The sequence below is a fragment of the Panthera onca genome, chromosome C2 (genome assembly GCF_046562875.1).
Source record: "Panthera onca isolate mPanOnc1 chromosome C2, mPanOnc1 haplotype 2, whole genome shotgun sequence".
NCBI classification, from domain to species: Eukaryota; Metazoa; Chordata; class Mammalia; order Carnivora; family Felidae; genus Panthera; species Panthera onca.
In genome coordinates, this window is record NC_138347.1 from 152,034,761 (window position 1) to 152,053,986 (window position 19,226).

Below are 19,226 nucleotides of genomic sequence, written 5' to 3' on the forward strand. Positions count from 1 at the left end.
CTTCTTCAGAAAAATGTCTCCTCCGTTCCTCTGCCCATTTTAAAATCAGGTTATTTGGTTTTTTGCTACCAATTTGTAGGCGTTATTTACACATTTTGGCTATTAACTCCTTATCAGATATGTGATTTGCAAATATTCTCTCATTCAATAAGTTGCCCTTTCCTTTTGTTGGTTGTTTCCTTTGCTGTGCAGAAGCTTTTTAGGTTGATGTATTCCATGTGTTTATTTTTGCTTTTGTTGACTTTGCTTTTGGTATCAAATCCAAAAAATCATTGCTAAGAATTTGCATTTCTATTTCTCAGTCTCCTTGATGCTTTTGTTGATTTCGGGAAGTAGAAGGGGAGCATATTCCTTACTCCGTTGCTCTAAATAAAATCTCTTTATCAAATTTTTATTTAGAATGCTTTTGTTTGAATAAGCAATATGTTATATAGGATTTAAAAGATACTAAAGGGCACATTAAAAAAAGGGGAATATTCTTCTGTCCACCCAACTCTCTTCTCCAGAAACAATCTCCAAACCAATTGTTTTGTGTTTCCTCCCCAAAATAATTTAGTATGTTCAATCAAAAATATATAGTCTTTTTTTTTCTCCCTTGCAAATGGTAGCATATCACATATGCTATTCTGTGCCATAATTTTTTCAGTGACTATATTTTGAAAATCATCCTACATAGTACCCTTACACTTTCTGGTAACTGTTAGTATTACATTGCATAGATGGTACCGTAATTTGGTTAATCATTCCCTTCTTGATGGGAAGTAAATTCTGCAGTCACCACATCACTTTCTACACGTACTATATAGGTTAAATGCCTTGAAGTGAAATCGCTTTGTCACAGGGGATAGGCATTTTCAGTTTTGACGGACAATGGATACTCTGCATAAATGTATCAACCCTCACCCACCCAAGCAATGGATGATAACTGCCTTTCAACCCACATCCTCCCGAACGCAATTATCAAACTGTCTTTATCTTTGCAAATCTGATCCATGAAATAATGTCTTAGTATAGCTTCGTCTTGCATTTCTCTCATTTTGAGTATTACTGGACATCTTTTTGAATATTTATAAACCATTTGAATTTTCTCTTTAGAAACTGCCTAATCATTTTTCTGCTATGTTGATCTTTTCCTCATTGATTTTTAAGAGTTCTTACATATTAATGAAATGAGCATTTTGTCTGCGACATGAGCCACAATTATTTTTCTCAGTTATTTTTTTTACTTTATTTGACAAAATGTTTTGAAGATTTTAAAGGCTTACAAGATGATAAGTCATTACAACAGTGTGATATTGAAAATAAATAGCCTGATCTATGGAAGAGAAATGGACATGTGCATATGAAAATATATGGATATGCGGAAATAACTTATCAAAATGAAATTTCAAGTCCTTTGGAAAATGAGGTATTTTGCAATAAACAGTGTTGATACAAATAACAAGAGGTTGGGAAAAATAAACTGGCTCAATATCTTACTCCTTATTCAAAATAAACTCCAAATGCACCAAAATTTTAAGGGAGAGGTGAAACTACAAAAGAACCAGAAAGAAATGTGAATAGGCATTTTTCACATCTTGCGATGAGACTGGCTTCTGTGCAAGGCACGAGAGCAAGGAAACATAAAGAACAACGTGGATAAATGTGACTACATATGAATTTCTTATCCACCTACGTGAAAATAAAACAGCAAAATTTGGGAGGATACATTTATTTCTATGAATTAATTTCTTTTGAAAAAATGTATCTAGCAAAAAAATTCAAGTACTCCAAATACATATACAATGAAAACTTCTTTCCCACTAAAGATCCTTCCTGCTCCCCAGTATTCCAGGATTTCAGTGTACTCCCCCACTTTCTCTTACATCCTTCACGCCATATTCTATGCATTTATACTCATGCACACGTCACATATACGTAAGGTTTTTTTACATCATCATAAATAAATCTGCCTCATCATTTTTCATAATGGACTTTATCAATTGTTGCTGTTCTTACTATTACTATTATTATTATTATTATTATTATCGTTATTACTATTATAAATAATGGACATCATCTTTCCTTGCCATGTGGGCTGGTGTATCTGTAGAATGCATAACTTACAGGTACATTTATAGATAGATCTAAAGCTATGCAGTTGCCTTCTGTAGAGGTGGCCCCAGTTGCACATCTACATGGAGATTTAATGGAAGCAGCTAGAGATGAGCCGGGTGCTTAGGGGAAAAAAAATCAGTAACTCAACATATAATCTGGGGGGAGATAGCATGATGATGGTTTTTTAGGGCCATGGGGCTCAATGAGATTACCTAGAGAGGGAAAAAAAGAAATATCAAGGAGAGAATGCTTGAGATCTCCAACATTCAGAGGGAAGAAGAGGAAAGAGAGCACCTGAAATTGAGAAGAAGCAGTCACTGATATGGGAGAAAAACCAAGAGATAATGATGTCCTGGAAGCTAGACAAGGGATTTCAAGGACCGTGTTATAACTTCTGTCAGATGCTACGAGAGGCAGAGGAAGGGGATAATTGGGAAATGATCATTTAAATGGGGAAGAGGTAGAAGCCTGATTCCAGGGGTCAAGGAGGGAACAGGAAGTGAGAAAACAGAGAAAATTAAGTGTAGAAAACTCTTACAAGGAACTTTGCTGTTGAGGGGACAGTAAATGAAGGATAATATGTGGTCCAGGGAGATGTTTTGAAAAGTGGACCTACACTTCAAGCATGCTCACGTGCTGATGGGAACAGTCCAGAGAGGGGAGAGAGGGGATGACACAAGCCTTGGTCAGGTGCGCAGTTAGGAGTAGAGTGAGCTCATGTGCTGGGGGCGGGACGGGGTGCAGAACATGGCGGGGGCGGGGGGACTTATAGATTCCTTGGAGGAAGAAGAGGAAGTTCTTTTGTGAGTGATTCTTTATTCTGAGGTAAGTCAAAGGGAGCTGGTCAGCAGAAAGTGAGGACTAGATGTGGGGGAGGTTGGAGGAGAGAGGGGAAAGTGAGAAATGCTGGTCTGGAAGACTGAAGGAGTGGACTGAAATGAGAAACATGGCAGAACTTCTGACAGTGGGACCAGTCAGCACGGCTGTGTAGTTTTTCTAACCAGGTTCACCTGGTTGGGTGCAGGTGGAGAGAAGTCTGCCTGTTGAGGGGGAGCGAGGAGGGGAGAAGGGCAAAGGAACTGAGGGTGTCTGCAAAGGAGTATATAGAGGAGTGGACATGAAATCTAAGCCAGGTGAATTAAGAACTAAGAGCATGACATAGGTGATGGGCAGTTAAAAAGTCCATGCTTTGGGACACTGAATGGGGACAGATATTAGATTTGCTGGACTGAAGGAGCTCAGAAAGTAGGAAATGGCCATCTGTGCAAGGTGCTGGGTTGGAGATTGCAAGTGGCAGTTATTGGTAATGACAAAATCTAGGGGATGGCCAGGGGATGGGAGTCTGAGGAGACACATGGCTGACAACTGTCATTGACCACTCCTGTGATACAGAATTCGAGGAGTCTGAACGGAGGTGCCCACCCTGCTTGACCAGCTTGGCTAAGAAGTATCTGATCTGGGAATGCTGCCCCACATGGGTGAAGCTCAAGACACTTCTCTTTGGGATAGTGACAGACCCCTTTGCGGAGCTCACCATCACCTTGTGCATCGTGGTGAACACAGTCTTCATGGCCATGGAGCATCACCGCATGAGCCCCGCCTTCGAAGCCATGCTCCAGATAGGCAACATTGTGAGTGACTGGCAGCCTTCGCCCAGCTGTCATGGCAGGGGACTTTGGGTGGGGTGGCCGCATACCCTCATTCATTGGAGTGTTGATCCAGCTAGCAGAGGGGCAGTGCTGGAGATGTGCGCACACTGAGGGCAGGAAATCAAGCCTGGAGGGCCAGGCTGAGCTGGTGGGAATTGCCCTGGGACAAACCAGCACAGGGAAATGGACCTAGAGAGTCCTGCCCAAGGGGCAGCTGGCTCCCTCTTTTCAGATCCTAGGTCAGGCTCTCGAATTCTCTGGATCTCAGCTGCCTCTACCTTGAAACTAGGATAAACGTCACTTGCCCATCTTAAGACAGTCTATGGACTTGCAAGGTTTCCTCCTAGTTTTATTGCTTTTATGACTGTAAATCACAGTGGTGGTAGTTTTTCAGTGATGTCATTTAAGGGCAGACAGTCGGAGAGGAGTCGGGAAGGCAGCGAAAGGGAGGGAACAGGGAAATGTGGTTGCTGTTGTAACAAAAGCACCAGGGAGTCAGAACTTTTCTTTTGTATCTGGTTTAGATAGGATACTACTTTAAATTGTCCTCTATTTTTTTTTTTAGTATTACTTGCTTGTAACAAGATAAAATCCGTGCTAGACTTTGTTACATGATAAGCAGAAGCTGGAAAGGTCAGGGTCCTGCCTCCAAGCCCACTGCAGTGTCCACCCCACTAGAGATGGCCTTCTGGGTCTACCAGGACCGTCCAGCTCTTCTGACTCCTTGGAGGCTGCAGACAAGTGGAAGGAGGGGTCTCAGGGGCAATGGGACTACTCTTCCCTAGAAACCCACCCTTCCCCTCGAATCCGGGGAAGCGATAAGGACTCCAGCAGGTTCTGGGACACTGTGGCCCCAGCATGCCTTATGTTTTGGCAGCACTTGGGCTGAGAGCCCACATTCTATTCCAAGTTGATATGAAGAGGGGAAGTGGAAAGAGAAGGAAGGCCGTATTTCCAAGAAGTCAGCACAGACCACAGAGGGTCTTACAGAAGAGACCTCTGAGCCCCCACCCTCATTTTATAGCTAGAGAAGTTGAGACAAGAAAGAAAAAAGGCCTTTACTGCTGGGCCAGAGCAGAGTGCCATGTTTTAAAGAGAAAGCAAGACAGGCAGGCAGAGTTCGGTACCTTGTAAGAGTTATCTCTAAGACACAACAATGTTATGAGGCTCTCACCACCCTCACAGCCCCAAAGAGGGCACTGAGACTAAGAGAGGTTAAGTGTCCTGCCCCATATGGCACAGGCAGTAACAGTGGGGCCAATTAACCCAGGACCCAGGTCTCTGTAGGACACAGGACCTCAGCCTCACCCCTACCGCGCCTCACTTGCCTACAAAGGGCACTCAGTGCATGCTCTTTGAATTTGTACGGTTGCAATCTGTGGCATTAGGCAGGTCACTTAAACTCCCAGCCTTTCCTCGTATGTAGAGGGAATGACAGCACCTGTTTCCCAGGCTGGTGAAAGGCTTTGCTGAGAGCAAATGAGAGAACCGCACCTGACCCATCTACCTTACTTTTCTCCCTTCCCTGTTGCTTGTCCTGTGACCTGAGCCTGGGCCTGACCTCTTTCAATGTCAGAATCCTCTCCTGTTTATGACAACTAAAGACACTCAGAGCTGAAATTAGAGATAATTTCTTCTCCTCCTCCCCCTCTCCTCCTCCTCCTCCTTCTTCTTCTTCTTCTTCTTCTTCTTCTTCTTCTTCTTCTTCTTCTTCTTCCCTCCTCCTCCTCCTCCTCCTCCTCCTCCTCCTCCTCCTCCTCCTCCTCCTCCTCCTTCTTCTTCTTCTTCTTCTTGTTTAATAGCTATTATTTATTAATGAGTTATATTGGCCAGGACCTTTGCTAAGAATTGTGTATGCATTATCTCATTTTATGCCCATTATACAGATGAGTAAATTGAGGTAGAGAGAAGATGCATTACTTGTGCAAGCTTTTATAAACTAGGACATGGCCGAATTGAACTTTTTTTTAATGTTTATTTACTTTTGAGAGAGAGAGAGAGAGAGACAGACAGACAGACAGAGTATGAGCCAGGGAGGGGCAGAGAGAAAGGGAGACACACAATCTGAAGCAGGCTCCAGGCTCTGAGCTGTCAGCCCAGAGCCTAAAGAGGGGCTCGAACCCATGAACCGTGAGATCATGACCTGAGCTGAAGTTGGATGCTTAACCGACTGAGCCACCCAGGCATCCTTGAGTTGAACTTTTATCCAGGTCTATGTTGGCCCACAATCCAAGCTTTTAAACAACTGAACCGGATTGACTTCCCATTTAGATAATCATATAATAATTATTATCCCAACGATTATCCACCCCTATGACCATACGTATGGAAACACTGAAGCGTGGGTTCTAATGCATATCCTGAGCACTGGTCCAGAGGTTACTCTGTGCTACCACACTGAGTGTTCCCATCCCCAGTCCTTCAAGAACCCGCAGACTACAGAGAAACTGAATAAAAACAAAGTCAAAGGATTGGCTATTTTATTTTTAAACTAGACATTTCCCTGTTGCCCTATTTGTCCTTACCCCCTGACCCCACAGACCCTGATAAGATGGATCCTTGTTTCCAACCACAGGTCTTTACCGTGTTTTTTACTGCTGAAATGGTCTTCAAAATCATTGCCTTCGACCCCTACTATTACTTCCAGAAGAGATGGAACATCTTTGACTGCATCATCGTCACCGTGAGCCTGATAGAGCTGGGTGCAGCCAAGAAGGGAAGCCTGTCAGTGCTGCGGACCTTCCGCTTGGTAATGTTCTCTCTTAGCGCCTTGGGGAGGCTCCCCCCGCACTGAGGGAGCCACACCCCTGGGAACAGACCCTGTCCTTTGGGGACCCCACCAGCCAGAAAACTTTTCCGTTTCTGTGCCTGGGTAGGGGAGGCAGGACACGGCTCCAAGGGGCTGGAGACTTGGTCCTTCCTACTTATTCAAAGTGGGGGTGTGCCTTCTCCTCTCCAGGCCTGGGCTCCCTCATCTGTGCCCTCCTGTTCTCTTATCAAATAGCAGTCACAATGGTAATCGTAGCAGCTACTCTTTCTTGAGCATGGACAATGTGTCAGGCACAGTGCGAACCCCTTGACATAACATGGCATGGCTCGTTAGCATGGGCTCACTGCCGTCCTCAGCATTGTCTCAGTGCCTCCGGGGGCCCAGTGTCCAGGTCTGGAGAGAGAGGACAGAGTGAAGGAGACAGGGCCTAGCAATCTCACTTCTAGGCCAGAAAGTCTGCTTGGGGCCCCAGTGTGGGAGCCAGCTCACCAGAACGGAGCTCCCAGACTTAGTGGGGTGGCAAACCCAAAGGCCTGCAGGAACCAAGAAGGCGACAACAGAAAGCCGGCCAAGGAAAAGATCCTGGCACTGGACATCTGTCTCAAGTAAACAGGTAGGCAGACCCCGCACCAGAGCACGACTCCAGGGAGGGGCATTTACATGAGACTCAGGATGATGTAAGCCAAGGAGGCGGCCCTATCCATTGTTGTCAGAGTTTGCGATTTTTCACGAGAAACCAGAAATCCAGATTTTAATACTGACTACTCATCCGATTTTTAAAAAAGCAGTCTAAAGGCCAAAGGAAGCATGTCCTGGGAAACACAAGCTTGTGTTGTGTCCCGCCAGTTTGGGACATCTGCTTGATGTGATGTCTCTTGCTGTACTAAAGGAGAGAAGGGCGCAGTGGGCCTATGGGCCCTTTACCCATAACCTGAAAACTTGAGAAGGTAGGAATTAAAACATGTTTTTAGAAGGACAGATTTCTCTACGTATCTAGAAAATGATATCAAGGGTCAGGCACCTAAGTTAATGGCCAATGTGGGACACCCGTGTACAAACATTGAGGGAGCAAGATTCCATACTCCCTATGCCCTGAGAGGGCCTGAAGTCAGTTTCCTAATAAAATACGGACATTTTTGATAGCCTTGGGGAAACACAAGCTTGGTGCTTTAACGTCTACATGCTTCTTTTGCTCTGGTTCCACGAAGCCTGTATTCTCAGACAACTACAAATAGGCAGGTTTACTCTCAGCTGGGGCCGACAGAATTCGCCAGGCACCTGCCCCCCTGCCCCCACCTTCCTGCCCCTGACATGTTGTTCAACCCACCATTCCCTAACCACGGCCACCACCCCCATCCCTTTCTGGGGGTTCCTCCTCCGCCATCTCCCTATTCCTCATTACCCGGCTTAGATACCGTGGTCCTTTAGTATTAACACACCTTGGAAACAAACTCAACCACCTTTTGCCTCTGGCCCTTCACATTTTTGTTTTTGGCAAAATCCTACCAAATATTGAAGTTAAAGCCAAATACTCCCTCTGCCGTGCCTGTACCTGATCTAGAGACGTTACCACAAGAAACTCACACAGCCCAGATCACCAGTTTCGTAGCTTTTATACAGGCTGTGTTTCTTAGAACTGTTGTAGATTTTTTCAGAAACATTGAGCGGACGGAACACACAGTTGCCATATACTCCCCCCCACCCCACCCCCGGCCAGCCACACACACACGTGCACACGGTTTCTCTTAGCATTATCGTCTTACGTTCGCGAAGCACATTGCTTACAAGTAACTCCTCAGTGGTCTCCCATTGCTCTGAGAATAAAACCCAGAGTCCTTGTGATGATCTCCAAAGTTTGGCGTAATCGGGGCCTTGCCTACCTCTGCAAACAGTCTCATCTTTGCTCCAGCCACAGAGACCTCTTCCTTCACCACATGTGACAGAGCTATTCCTGCTTCTGGGCCTTTACCCATCCATTCCCCGGACCCGGAATGCCTTTCCCCAGTCTTTACTTAGATCATTCATTCTCGTTTTTCCTGGCTCAACCCACAGGTCACCTCCTCAGAGAGGCCCTCCCTGGCCACATTATCTAAAGTTGGATTCTGCCATCAGATGAACCTGTTGTATCCCAGTTTACCATCATCCTGATATCCCATGAGACAACACCCAGGGTTTCCTCGTCCACCATTCTATCCCAAGGCCCAGCACATAGTAGGGACTCAGTAAACACTTGTTGATTGAAGGAAGGAAGGAAAGAAAGGAGGGGAAAAAAGGAAAGAAGGAAGAAATGAAAATGCTGTGTGTCTTCTTTCTTGCTTTTTGCTCCCTCTCAAAGTAGCATTGCCTCCCTTCCCATCATTTAAATTCTTGCTCCGTTAATCCACTGGTCCATCTTTGTAGCAAAACCGCATGTCCTAATTACTGCAATTGCCTTGATCATGTCTGTGTCTTTTAGGCAAGTCGCCCATCTTGTTTCATTTCTTTAAGAATATCTAGGTCCCTGTACCTCCATATTCATTTTAGAATCAATCTGCCAAGTTACATCCCCACGTGCACACAAAACTGTTGTTCTTTCCTACTGGGACTGTAAGAATTTATATATCAATTTGGGAAGGAATGCAACCTTTACCTTATGAAGTCTTCTGACCTATGAAAACAACACACTCTCCATTTTTTCAAGCTTTCAATAGTTGTATAATTTCTCCATAAAGTTTTATAATTTTTTCCGTAAGGAATTTTCCCCATCTTTTGTTAGATTTATTCCTGATATACTCTAGTTCATTATGCTATTCTAAATTAAATCTCTTTTTAAATGTCCTTTTCTAGAGTTGTTGTTGTGGGTTTTTTTTTCCTATTTAGCATTTTTACATCCAGACGATTCTTATTAATTCCGATTTATCTATATAACCCCTTAAATTTTTTAACACAATCATGTCATATGCAAATAAGGAGTTTTGTTTCTTTTTTTTTGTAATCATTACACCATTTGATTCTTTTTACCACGCTATTGTGCTGATCAGGACATCCAGTAAGCTGTTGAAAGGAAGTATTAATAGCAGACATCCTGGCTGGTTTCTTGATTTCAAAGAGAGTGCTTTCAATATTTCCCCAAGTCTAATATTTGTTTTTCGAGAGATAAGAAGAAAATTTTATCAGTTTAGGAAGTTTCCTTTGTCAAGAATACCCATCATGAAGGCATGTTTAATTTTATCAGACAATTGTTCTGCATGTATTAAGATAATCAAATGATTTTTGTCCTTTAACGTGTTAAGGTGGCGAATTATATTAATTGATTTTCTACTGTTAAATCAACTTTGTCTTCCTGGGATAAACCCGATTTGATTGTGATACATTTTTTTTTATATACATTGGAAGATTCAGTTTGCTAATAATTTGCTTAAAATGTCTGCATCTGTATTGATGAGTAGTATTTGGTCTCTAATTTTCTTTCCTATACTCCCTTGCCGGGTTTTAGCATCTAGGTATCAAGGCTGGGCGAATTCCCATAAAAAGAGGTGAAAAATGGTCCTCTTCCTCCACACCCAATCTTTGGGTGAGATTGGAGTGATTTGTTCCTTCTAGGGTTGGTAGGATGCACCAATGAGGCCATCTGAGGTCAAGGTTTTTCATTACTGACTTAATTTTCTTATTGGCTGCGGGACTAGTCAGGTTTTCTGTTTCTCAAATTGGATTTGGTAGGTTATATTTTTCTAAAAATTTCCCTTATCTAAATTTTCAAGTTTTTTTGGCATAAAGTCATGAATGCTATGCCATTATATTTTAAGGATCTATATCACCTGTACTTATGTTACCTTTTTCTTTCTTTAAAAATAGTAAAATACCACCAAGTGGGCTTTCTCTCATCTTATTAGCCTTGCCAAAGGTCATCAATTCAGTCTTTTCAAAGAACCAACTTTTAGTTTGTTGATCTCCTCTCCTTCATTGATGTTTTCTATTTCAAGTAATCCTGCTTCTTCTTAATTGCATCCTCTGTCCTACATATTTTATGCTTTTCTAACTTCTTAAGATGGAATTTCCAACCTATTTTCCTTTCCAATATATTCATTGAAGACTTGACTTCCTTCTAAGAACTGCCTTCATATGTAGAACTTTCCTTATTGTTTGGTTCTAAATATTTTCTAATTTCAAATCTGACTTATTCTTTGACTCAAAGGTTAATTAGAAGCTCAGTTCTTAATTTCTGGGTATCTCTATGCCACCGAGTTCTAGCTTCATTTTATTATAGTCAGAGAACATACACTGCATGTTTAATGCTTTGAAATTTATTGTAATTTTCTTTTGGCCCAGCATGTTGAAAATGTTCCTTATTCACCTGCAAAGGTGGCTTCTGCAGTTACAGGGTACAATACTCTGCGTATGTCCATGGGGTAGAGAAAGTTCATTGTGTGGTCCAAATATTCTAAATCCCTGTGTATTTTTATCTGCCTGTTCTAGCAATTACTGAGATGGTAGTGTGTAAAAATATCTCCCACTATGATTATGGCATGGTCTGTTTCTCCTTATGGTACTATCTTGAGGCTGTGTTATTAAATGCATACATATTTTAAGTTGTTATATCTTCCCTGTAAAGTGAAACTTTTATCGGTAAGAATTGACCTTCTTTCTCCCTCAAAATGCGTTTTGCCTTAAAAGTCCCTTCTGACTCATGTTAATTAAATAACCCTGTTTTCTTTTGGTTCAGAATTTGAAAGATGTATCTATACCCACCCTCTACTTACAACTTTTGTATATCTTCAGGGTTTTTATATGTGTCTTATAAATAGCATACAGTCAGATTTTGGATACTTATTTAGTTCTGACAATCCAATCTTTATCTTTTAACCAAAACATTTAGCCCACTTACTTTATTGTGAATACTGATATGTTTGGATTTGTGTCTATCTTTATATTTTGGGTTTTCTACTTGCTTCATCTGTCCTAGTATTTTTGTTCTCTCTCTCTCTCTCTCAATTCTTGATTTATTTTGAACTGTTTTTTTCCTGTTCCATTTTCTTCCTTTATTGGTTTGAAAACTACTCTGTTTTTATTCTTTGAGTGGTTACCTTAGAAATTACTCAATTAAAGTCAAAAGTGAGCTGAAACCTTTACTTTCCAAGACCACTTTTCACTCCAGTTACCCCTTCCCAACTTACCACTGTGTTAATATTAAGCATTTTCATTTCATCTTGTGTTTAAAAAGCCATATGACTTAATTAGTAATAAGGAATTCCCATCTTGCTGTTGTGCTAAGTATTTTATTTTTACCTTGTTTAAAACAAGCTATGTGATGTAATCAACGATAAAAACCAATGACTGTGCAAGCAATCCCCAAAACTCTATAGCTTAACCCAGTAAAGGTTTATTCCTCACTCACATCATCGTGTGATGCAAGCCAGTCGGCTCTAAGTAGAACTCCTTTAAGAAATGATGTTCCTGGGGCTCCTGGGTGCCTCAGTCCATTAAGCATCTGACTCTTGCTTTTCGTTCAGGTCATGATCTCATGGTTCCTGAGTTCAAGTTCCTGAGTTCAAGTTCAAGCTCTGACAGCGCAGAACCTGCTTGGGATTCTCTGTCTCCCTCTCTCTCTGACCCTCCCCTGCTCACTTGCATGGTCTCTCTCTCTCTCTCTCTCAAAAAATAAGTAAGCTAAAATAAAAAAAATTTAAGAAGTGATATTGCCACATTCGAGGAAAGTCCTACAATCTTCAAAGCTTGCCTCCTGCTTGTGGAAAGATGGCCTTGTTTTCAGGTTTACATAGTCAAGGGCTTTTTCAGTCAGGGCTCATGGTTTCTTTTGCAACGCAAATCCTTCAAGATGGCTTCAGATCTCTCTGTGGCCTGCACTCCCACAGTGCTGTCTTTGACAAAGTTCGCGATTGCCCTTTATGTTTTTGCTTTCTCATCCCCATGTCTCAGCTTGTGGCTCTCAAATGGTGGCTACAACATCAATATAATCTTTGCTAAGATTTGCTTTATTTCATTGAAAAATTTAGTTGGTCCTCAATACTTAAAGGCTTGATCCTATTGCTTAACTGATTGGGATCTAAAGCAGTGTACTTTCCTAAAGTTTCCAGGCTCTAAACATCTGGATTCTATTTCCATTTATTTCTTATTAATCAGCCAGTATTCTCCAAGTTCATCCCTTTCTTGTAACCTCTTGACAAATGTAACCAATTGCAACTGACCCGCAAGACTAAGGTTCTGTTTTATAAAACCTTCCCTTGGGGCTACTGGTCCCTGAGGCTCATGACCTGCCCCAGAATTATTGCAGGCAACAGTTCTGCCATTGCAACATGGATCAGTGCTTTCTAAGCCTCCAGTTTCCTTTTTGTCCATGACAAGACCACTAAGCTAGTGCCACACATTTGATGTCTTGAAATGGCAACAGCTCTTTTCAATGTACCAATTTCTACATTGCTTAAGGTAAGTACAACGAGGGGGCACCCGGGTGGCTCGGTCGGTTAAGTGTCCGACTTTGGCTCAGGTCATGATCTCGCGGTTCGGTTCGTGAGTTTGGGCCCCGCATTGGGATGTATGCTGACAGCTCAAAGCCGGCAGCCTGCTTCAGATTCTGTGTCTCCTTCCATCTCTGCCCCTTTCCCACTCGCACTCTTTGTTTCTCTCAAAAAATAAATACACATTTAAAAAAATTTTTCTAAAAGATACGTTCAACTAGTTACGGTGACAATCTCTACATCTGTGAGCTAACATGAGAGAGGTTTCTGTTTCACAACATATTTAGTGCTAGTTGAGAAGCTCTCCTGGAGTGGCTGCTCCAAGAAGTGACTCGGGGATCCAGGATGGTGTGACGTCACCATCTTCGACAGGTGGCCTCTACGGAGGCCATGAGAGGGGATGCGAAAGTGCATAGTGTTTCCTGGTATGCCTGAAAGTCATGTATACTACTTCTGTCTCCGTCTGCATTGCCTCAGCCAGAATCCAATCACGACCTCAACTGTTTGCAAGTAAAACTGGGAAACTGTCCTCCTTTGTGTCTGAGATGAGCAGAAGCGAAGTGTGACCATACAGCCAGTCTCTGCCATGCCCTGTGAGACATTATTGCCGTATCCAGATTCACACTCATGCTGGCTCTTTTTACATTCGTGCAAATAATACTTTCCTTCTGGGATCACTTTCCTTCTGCCAGAAGCAGAGTTTTTAGAACCTCTCAATTTTGTTTATCTGAAACCTACCAATCAGTTTGTCCTTATCTTTAGGAAAAATTTCTAATGGATGTAAAGTTCTAGTTGATGGCTACTTTCACTTCATTGAAGATGTTATTCCACAGTGTTCTGGCCTCTATGGTTGCTGATGAGCAATCAGCTTTCAATTTAACCGTTGTTCCCTTCTGTCTGGATCCTTTTAAAACCTTCTCTTTGTCTTTGCTGTTCTGTAATCTCATTAGGATGTCTAGGTATGGGTTTATCTTTTCATTTATAATGCTTAGGATTCTTTGACTTCTTGAATCTATAGATTTGTGCTTTTCTTCAGTTTTGCAAAGTTCAAAGACATTATATGGGCAAGTCTAGCCTTCACTCCATTCTTTTTCTTCTCTTGGACTTTGACTAGATGTATATTAAACTCTCCCACTCTATTCTCAGTGTTCTTACACCTCTTTGGTATTTTCCATCTATGTCTTTCTGGGCTCCCTTCTGAATATAGGTGTGATACATTAATTCTTTCCTAAACTAGATCACATCTGATGTGAAACTCGTCCATACAGTTTTTTAAGGTTGTGTTATATTCTTCATTTCTAGAAGTTCCACTTAGTTATTTTTCAAAACTTATTATTATTTATAGTTTCTTGTTCTCTGCACATACCTTCCAGTTTGTGGTTTATTTCTTTAAGCATATTATAACCAATTATACTGTCATCTCTGGCTAATAATTTTATTACCTAAAGAAATTGAATGACAGTTTCCACATGCACATCCCAAATCTCATTTATTCATGATGCCTCGTTATTTAGGTATTTGTTTTACTGCAACTCTTAGACACTTTTGATGGGGTGCTTTAAGACCTGGGATGCAGGCTGGTTTCTTCAAAGAGTATTTGCATTTATTTCTGTAAGACACCTTGTAGGACTGCTCTAAATTAAATTCTCAGCTGGAAATAACTAAGTAGTGTGAATTCTACCTAAAATTCTGTGTGAGCCCCACTTCGGGGGTCCAAATTCTCAGCATCAGTTTCCCCTCCTCTGCCTGGTATCTGACACCAGACATTTAATTTTCATGGCATTTTCCTGCATTTATTTCTGGTTTGTCCTTACGTGAAAGTTATGGCTCTTTAGGATCTAGTCTTAAAAGGGGGAGAGATTCCTCTTAGATCTTCTACCTTAGACGGCCCTGAGATATGTTTCCTGCTCTCCATACCTCATGAGACCATTAAAATCTATGCCAGATTCTTTCAGTTTTGCAAAGGTCTTCGGTGGAAAAGCTAGCTTCAACAATCTGCTTATATATCTGAATTCCCATATTTATTTAGTTTTTGGCTGAAGAACCTACTTACTTTATTGATAGATCATCAGTGCGCCTTAGAGGTTATTATCCAGCATTTTTAGTAACTTTTTAATGGAAAGGTGAACCCAAGGGGGACCCAGTATACTCTGCCATATTACCCTGTCTGCCGATATTTGCCACAAGGCCTATTTCATCACCAGGGGTTAACCTCCCTTGTAGAAGACAGACTTTCCTTTAGACTTACTTTTCATTCTGTTCTAAAAGTAAAGCATCCTCATTAAAGTAAGTTGGAAATATATAGACAAGTTTAACCCTGAGACTCAAAATACTGGGATGTATTTCCATACGAATATGCCCATGTTACCAACTTGGTTTGTTTCCGTCCAGTTTTTCCCTCCAATTAGAAGTTTTTATATTAATTATGAGATTAACTAGAGAAATGGCTAATTAAATGTGAAGTAATATTTAGCAGCACATCAAAGAAACAGTTTATAAATATTATGTGACATTATAAAGAAATTATTTTTGATATATTGCTAATCTGGCCAAAGTGTGCAGAAAGCAACTGCATGGGGGTGGAGGTGAGGGTCACGGGAATCATGGATGCAAGTTGGGCTGCTCTCCTGGACCACTTGTTCTAAGAACCAGCAAGAGCCAGCCAACACGTTCTGGGGCTCTACAGCAGGCACTCTGTAAATGTGTTTTGACTGATAGCTAACGCTAGAGGCCCCCAAGCCCAAATATCTCTGGAAGAGCAAGTAAAAATATCTTGTTTTCTTGCCCTCTATAAAGACTACAAAAGCATTCATAGAGGACCACTCGATTTGTGCCCTGTAATGACAATTACACACAATTTGCTTACAGTTTAATATAAGCTTAATGGTGGACAAAAACTGCTACATAACTGGACTCTAATATTAATTTCTAAACTCTCCACCCCCACGCCAACTAACTAAGGAACCAGTGGAAACTTAGTCAGATTCAATTAATGCAAGAGTCAACACCTGGTCCTTTTGCTTATGTGCCAGTGAGCACACCCATATGTCCCTCGCTGTCCCCATTCGTGCCCCATAAGGCTCTGTGGTATGGTGAGTGGTGTTAGGGCCCCACTGCAGTCTTTGCCTTATCCTTTACACTTATCCAGAGTTTGCTGTGAGAGTGGAAACCTGTAGCAATCGTGTTGCCAGGGAAACTTGGCGTTCTCCCAATACCCTCTGCAAAAGGGCTCCATCTAGTTTCCAATGCTCAGTGTTTATTTGCACTTACTTCCTGCCTCTATGTTTAGTCAAGAGAACTGGTGTTTTAAGCTCTGCTTCCAGTATGAGGAGAATAACTACCAGGTTAGGCCTAAGGTGAACATAGGCCATCACAACACCCCCCCCCCCACCCCCTGCCCCTCATCACTTAGGGAAGTGGGTATGGAACTTCCTGTATAAGAAGATCAAACCTTCCTTGGGGCTTACTGCTGTGTGGCTGATAAAATTATTGCACTGTTCTGTTCAGCATTGCATTTTAACCCCTAAGTCAGAGCCAGGCTCGTAATAGATGCTTCATAAGTACCCATGACAGCTAAACCCAGATATTTCTTTCCAACATGATTAGAGAACCACACAAATGTATTTTTTAAATGTTTAGACATCTTTTTTTTTAATGTTTATTTATTTTTGAGAGAGAGAACAGGGGAGGAGCAGAGAAAGAAAGGAATCAAGGATCTGAAGCAGGGTCCACACTGACAGCAGAGACCCCAATGCAGGGCTCAAATTCACAAACCATGAGATCATGAGATCATGAGATCATGACCTGAGCTGAAGTCCAACACTAAACTGACTAAGCCACCCAGGCGCCCCTAAATGTTTAGATATCTTTATGCATAGTGTTAATGCTCTCTTCTAGGACTTAGCATGTTCGGGCTTACAATGAAGGCTTTTTGCATCTTTGCTTAGTCTTTGTAACTAAGCCATTAGTTTCATGAGGGAAGGAGGCCGCATATCTCTGTCCATACACCCAGAGGTTCACACAGTGCCATGCACATGTGTGGCTGGCATTCAACGGCCTGAGAGGTTTGGTTGGTCAACTAAATAAATATATGAATGCTGGGTCTGTGAAATCATATATTTGAGTTGCAGACTAGTAGGGGCAACCGTCTGTGGCCAGTTGTCCATGGCCCCAAGATGAGAAAGGACCTAAGATACGGTTCACCAATACCTCTCGGATGCAGTGGGTCCTGACCTACCTGAGGAAGGCTAACATTTCTTCAGGTCAAAAGTGGGCCATCCTCACTTATTTGTGAGCTCCATCATACCCCGCTGCACCCCCCAAAGAATAGGCCAACATCCAGGAAGCCCATGGCTACAGAATAGAGTATGTATGGCAAGACCACCACCCCAAGTATAAAACTTGCTGAAGCATGTTGACTATATATATAAAGATCGTAGAAGGGTATTCATATTTTTGAGTGATGACAGAAAGAAAAGTCTCTAAAAGCAGCATCCTGGAAACATCCCATACCAATGAAATAAGCTGCCTTGTGGTTTTCCCATATCAAGACTTGAGATGACAGGTGATGAGAACAGCAGCCGGGACCCGACACAGTCTCTGTCTCTCTGCAGCTGCGGGTCTTCAAGCTTGCCAAGTCCTGGCCAACCTTAAACACGCTCATCAAGATCATTGGGAACTCAGTGGGGGCGCTGGGGAACCTCACCATCATCCTGGCCATCATTGTCTTTGTCTTCGCTCTGGTTGGCAAGCAGCTCCTGGGGGATAACTACCGTGACAACCGGCACAATATCTCTGCGCCCAACGAAGAATGGCCACGCTGGCACATGCACGACTTCTTCCACTCCTTCCTCATCGTCTTCCGGATCCTGTGTGGAGAGTGGATTGAGAATATGTGGGCCTGCATGGAAGTTGGCCAGAAATCCATATGCCTCATCCTTTTCTTAACAGTGATGGTGCTCGGGAACCTGGTGGTGAGTGCTGAGCCCCTCTGGGGGCGCTGTTTCCGGGGCGATGGAGGAGACTTCCGGGTTACCCTAAAAAGCTTTGACATGGCACATTTTTTTCCGCCATCACACCTCCCTGACCGTAAAGCCTTCAAGCTTTGCAAAGTCACGTGGGACACGTTTTCAGAACTGTCCCTTGGCCGGCTGCCTGACTTGTTTGAGTGAGCACATAGGATAGGGATGGAAGAACCTGTTTAGAACTCCCCAGCTCCACCACTAGTAAGGCTGGACGACCCAGCACAAGCTTGAGACAGTCTCCTCAAGCTTCAATTTCCTTAAAATCAAGAAAATAGTGCTTACTCATAGGCTTACCAGGGGAATTAAATTACAGGAGATGACATATGAAAATTGCCTAGTGCAGTGTCTGGGCCACAACAGGAACTCAGCAAATGTTAGCTGTTAGTTATTGAAGAAAAATTTCCTTCTCCACTCTGGGGTGTCTCAGAAGATAATTTTCTCCAAGGGAGGAAGAGCTGACTGATTTCTCTAAGCTACACAGGTCCCAGCTAGGAGCAGGGGGGCCGGCGTGGTGAGGCAAGATGAAGGAGAGAAGCTGGGTCCTGGACAATATCCAATGCCACAGTGTCAATAACAAAATCCACTCCCACATTTGGGGGAGCCCCCCTGGCGGCTTTCCTGCCAATTGGCCCCAGCACCCCTTCTCTGTCCCAGCCTGGCTCCTCGCTCCCAGCTTTCCCCCACCCACTGTGGTCCCGGGCACTCTTGTTGCCCAGTGCTGGCTGTAGGGGAGGATGTGGACTCCCAGAAGCCTTTCCTACAGCCCTGGAGGTCAACCAGTTTGGATGCTTTTCCCGTAAGAGTTTTACAGACACAAGGAAGCTAAACCAAGAGAGACAAAACAACAAATCCAGGCTCTTCAAAGTCTTTCCCACTCGGGTTGTGGGGGCAGAGATGCCTTTCCCCTCCATTCCCAAGTTGGAGGCTGGCTGAAGATCCTTTCTTCCAGGCTGAGCTCACCATCCCTGCAGAGCCACAGGGGCCCCTAACCTTCAGGCAGGAAGTTTGCCTCCCTGAGCACTTTTACAGCCCTCAGATCATTTCCTCTTCACATCCACTCCCTGCTTACACTCACACTTACAGGTGAAGAACATGAAGTTGGAAGCAGTGAGGAGATGACCCAGGATCCCCGAGTGAGGATCCCAAAACCCAGTGGTCCCAGGGCAGACCCGTACATGCTCCTCTCCGTTGTCCCTGAATGTCCCTTGGGTCGGTAGGGGTGATCCTCCTC

The 19,226-nt window shown here is 43.0% G+C and overlaps 1 protein-coding gene across 3 annotated transcripts in view; it reads left to right on the plus strand.

Moving 5' to 3' along the window:
• SCN10A (sodium voltage-gated channel alpha subunit 10) overlaps window positions 1-19,226 on the plus strand; it is a 93,593-nt gene that overhangs the window by 45,664 nt on the left and 28,703 nt on the right. For all 3 annotated transcript variants that reach the window (XM_078432478.2, XM_078432479.2, XM_078432480.2), the window contains 3 exons: window positions 3,490-3,728; window positions 6,322-6,495; window positions 17,585-17,944. In XM_078432478.2, coding sequence (XP_078288604.1) covers window positions 3,490-3,728; window positions 6,322-6,495; window positions 17,585-17,944 — 773 coding nt within the window. The remainder of the gene's footprint in view (window positions 1-3,489; window positions 3,729-6,321; window positions 6,496-17,584; window positions 17,945-19,226) is intronic.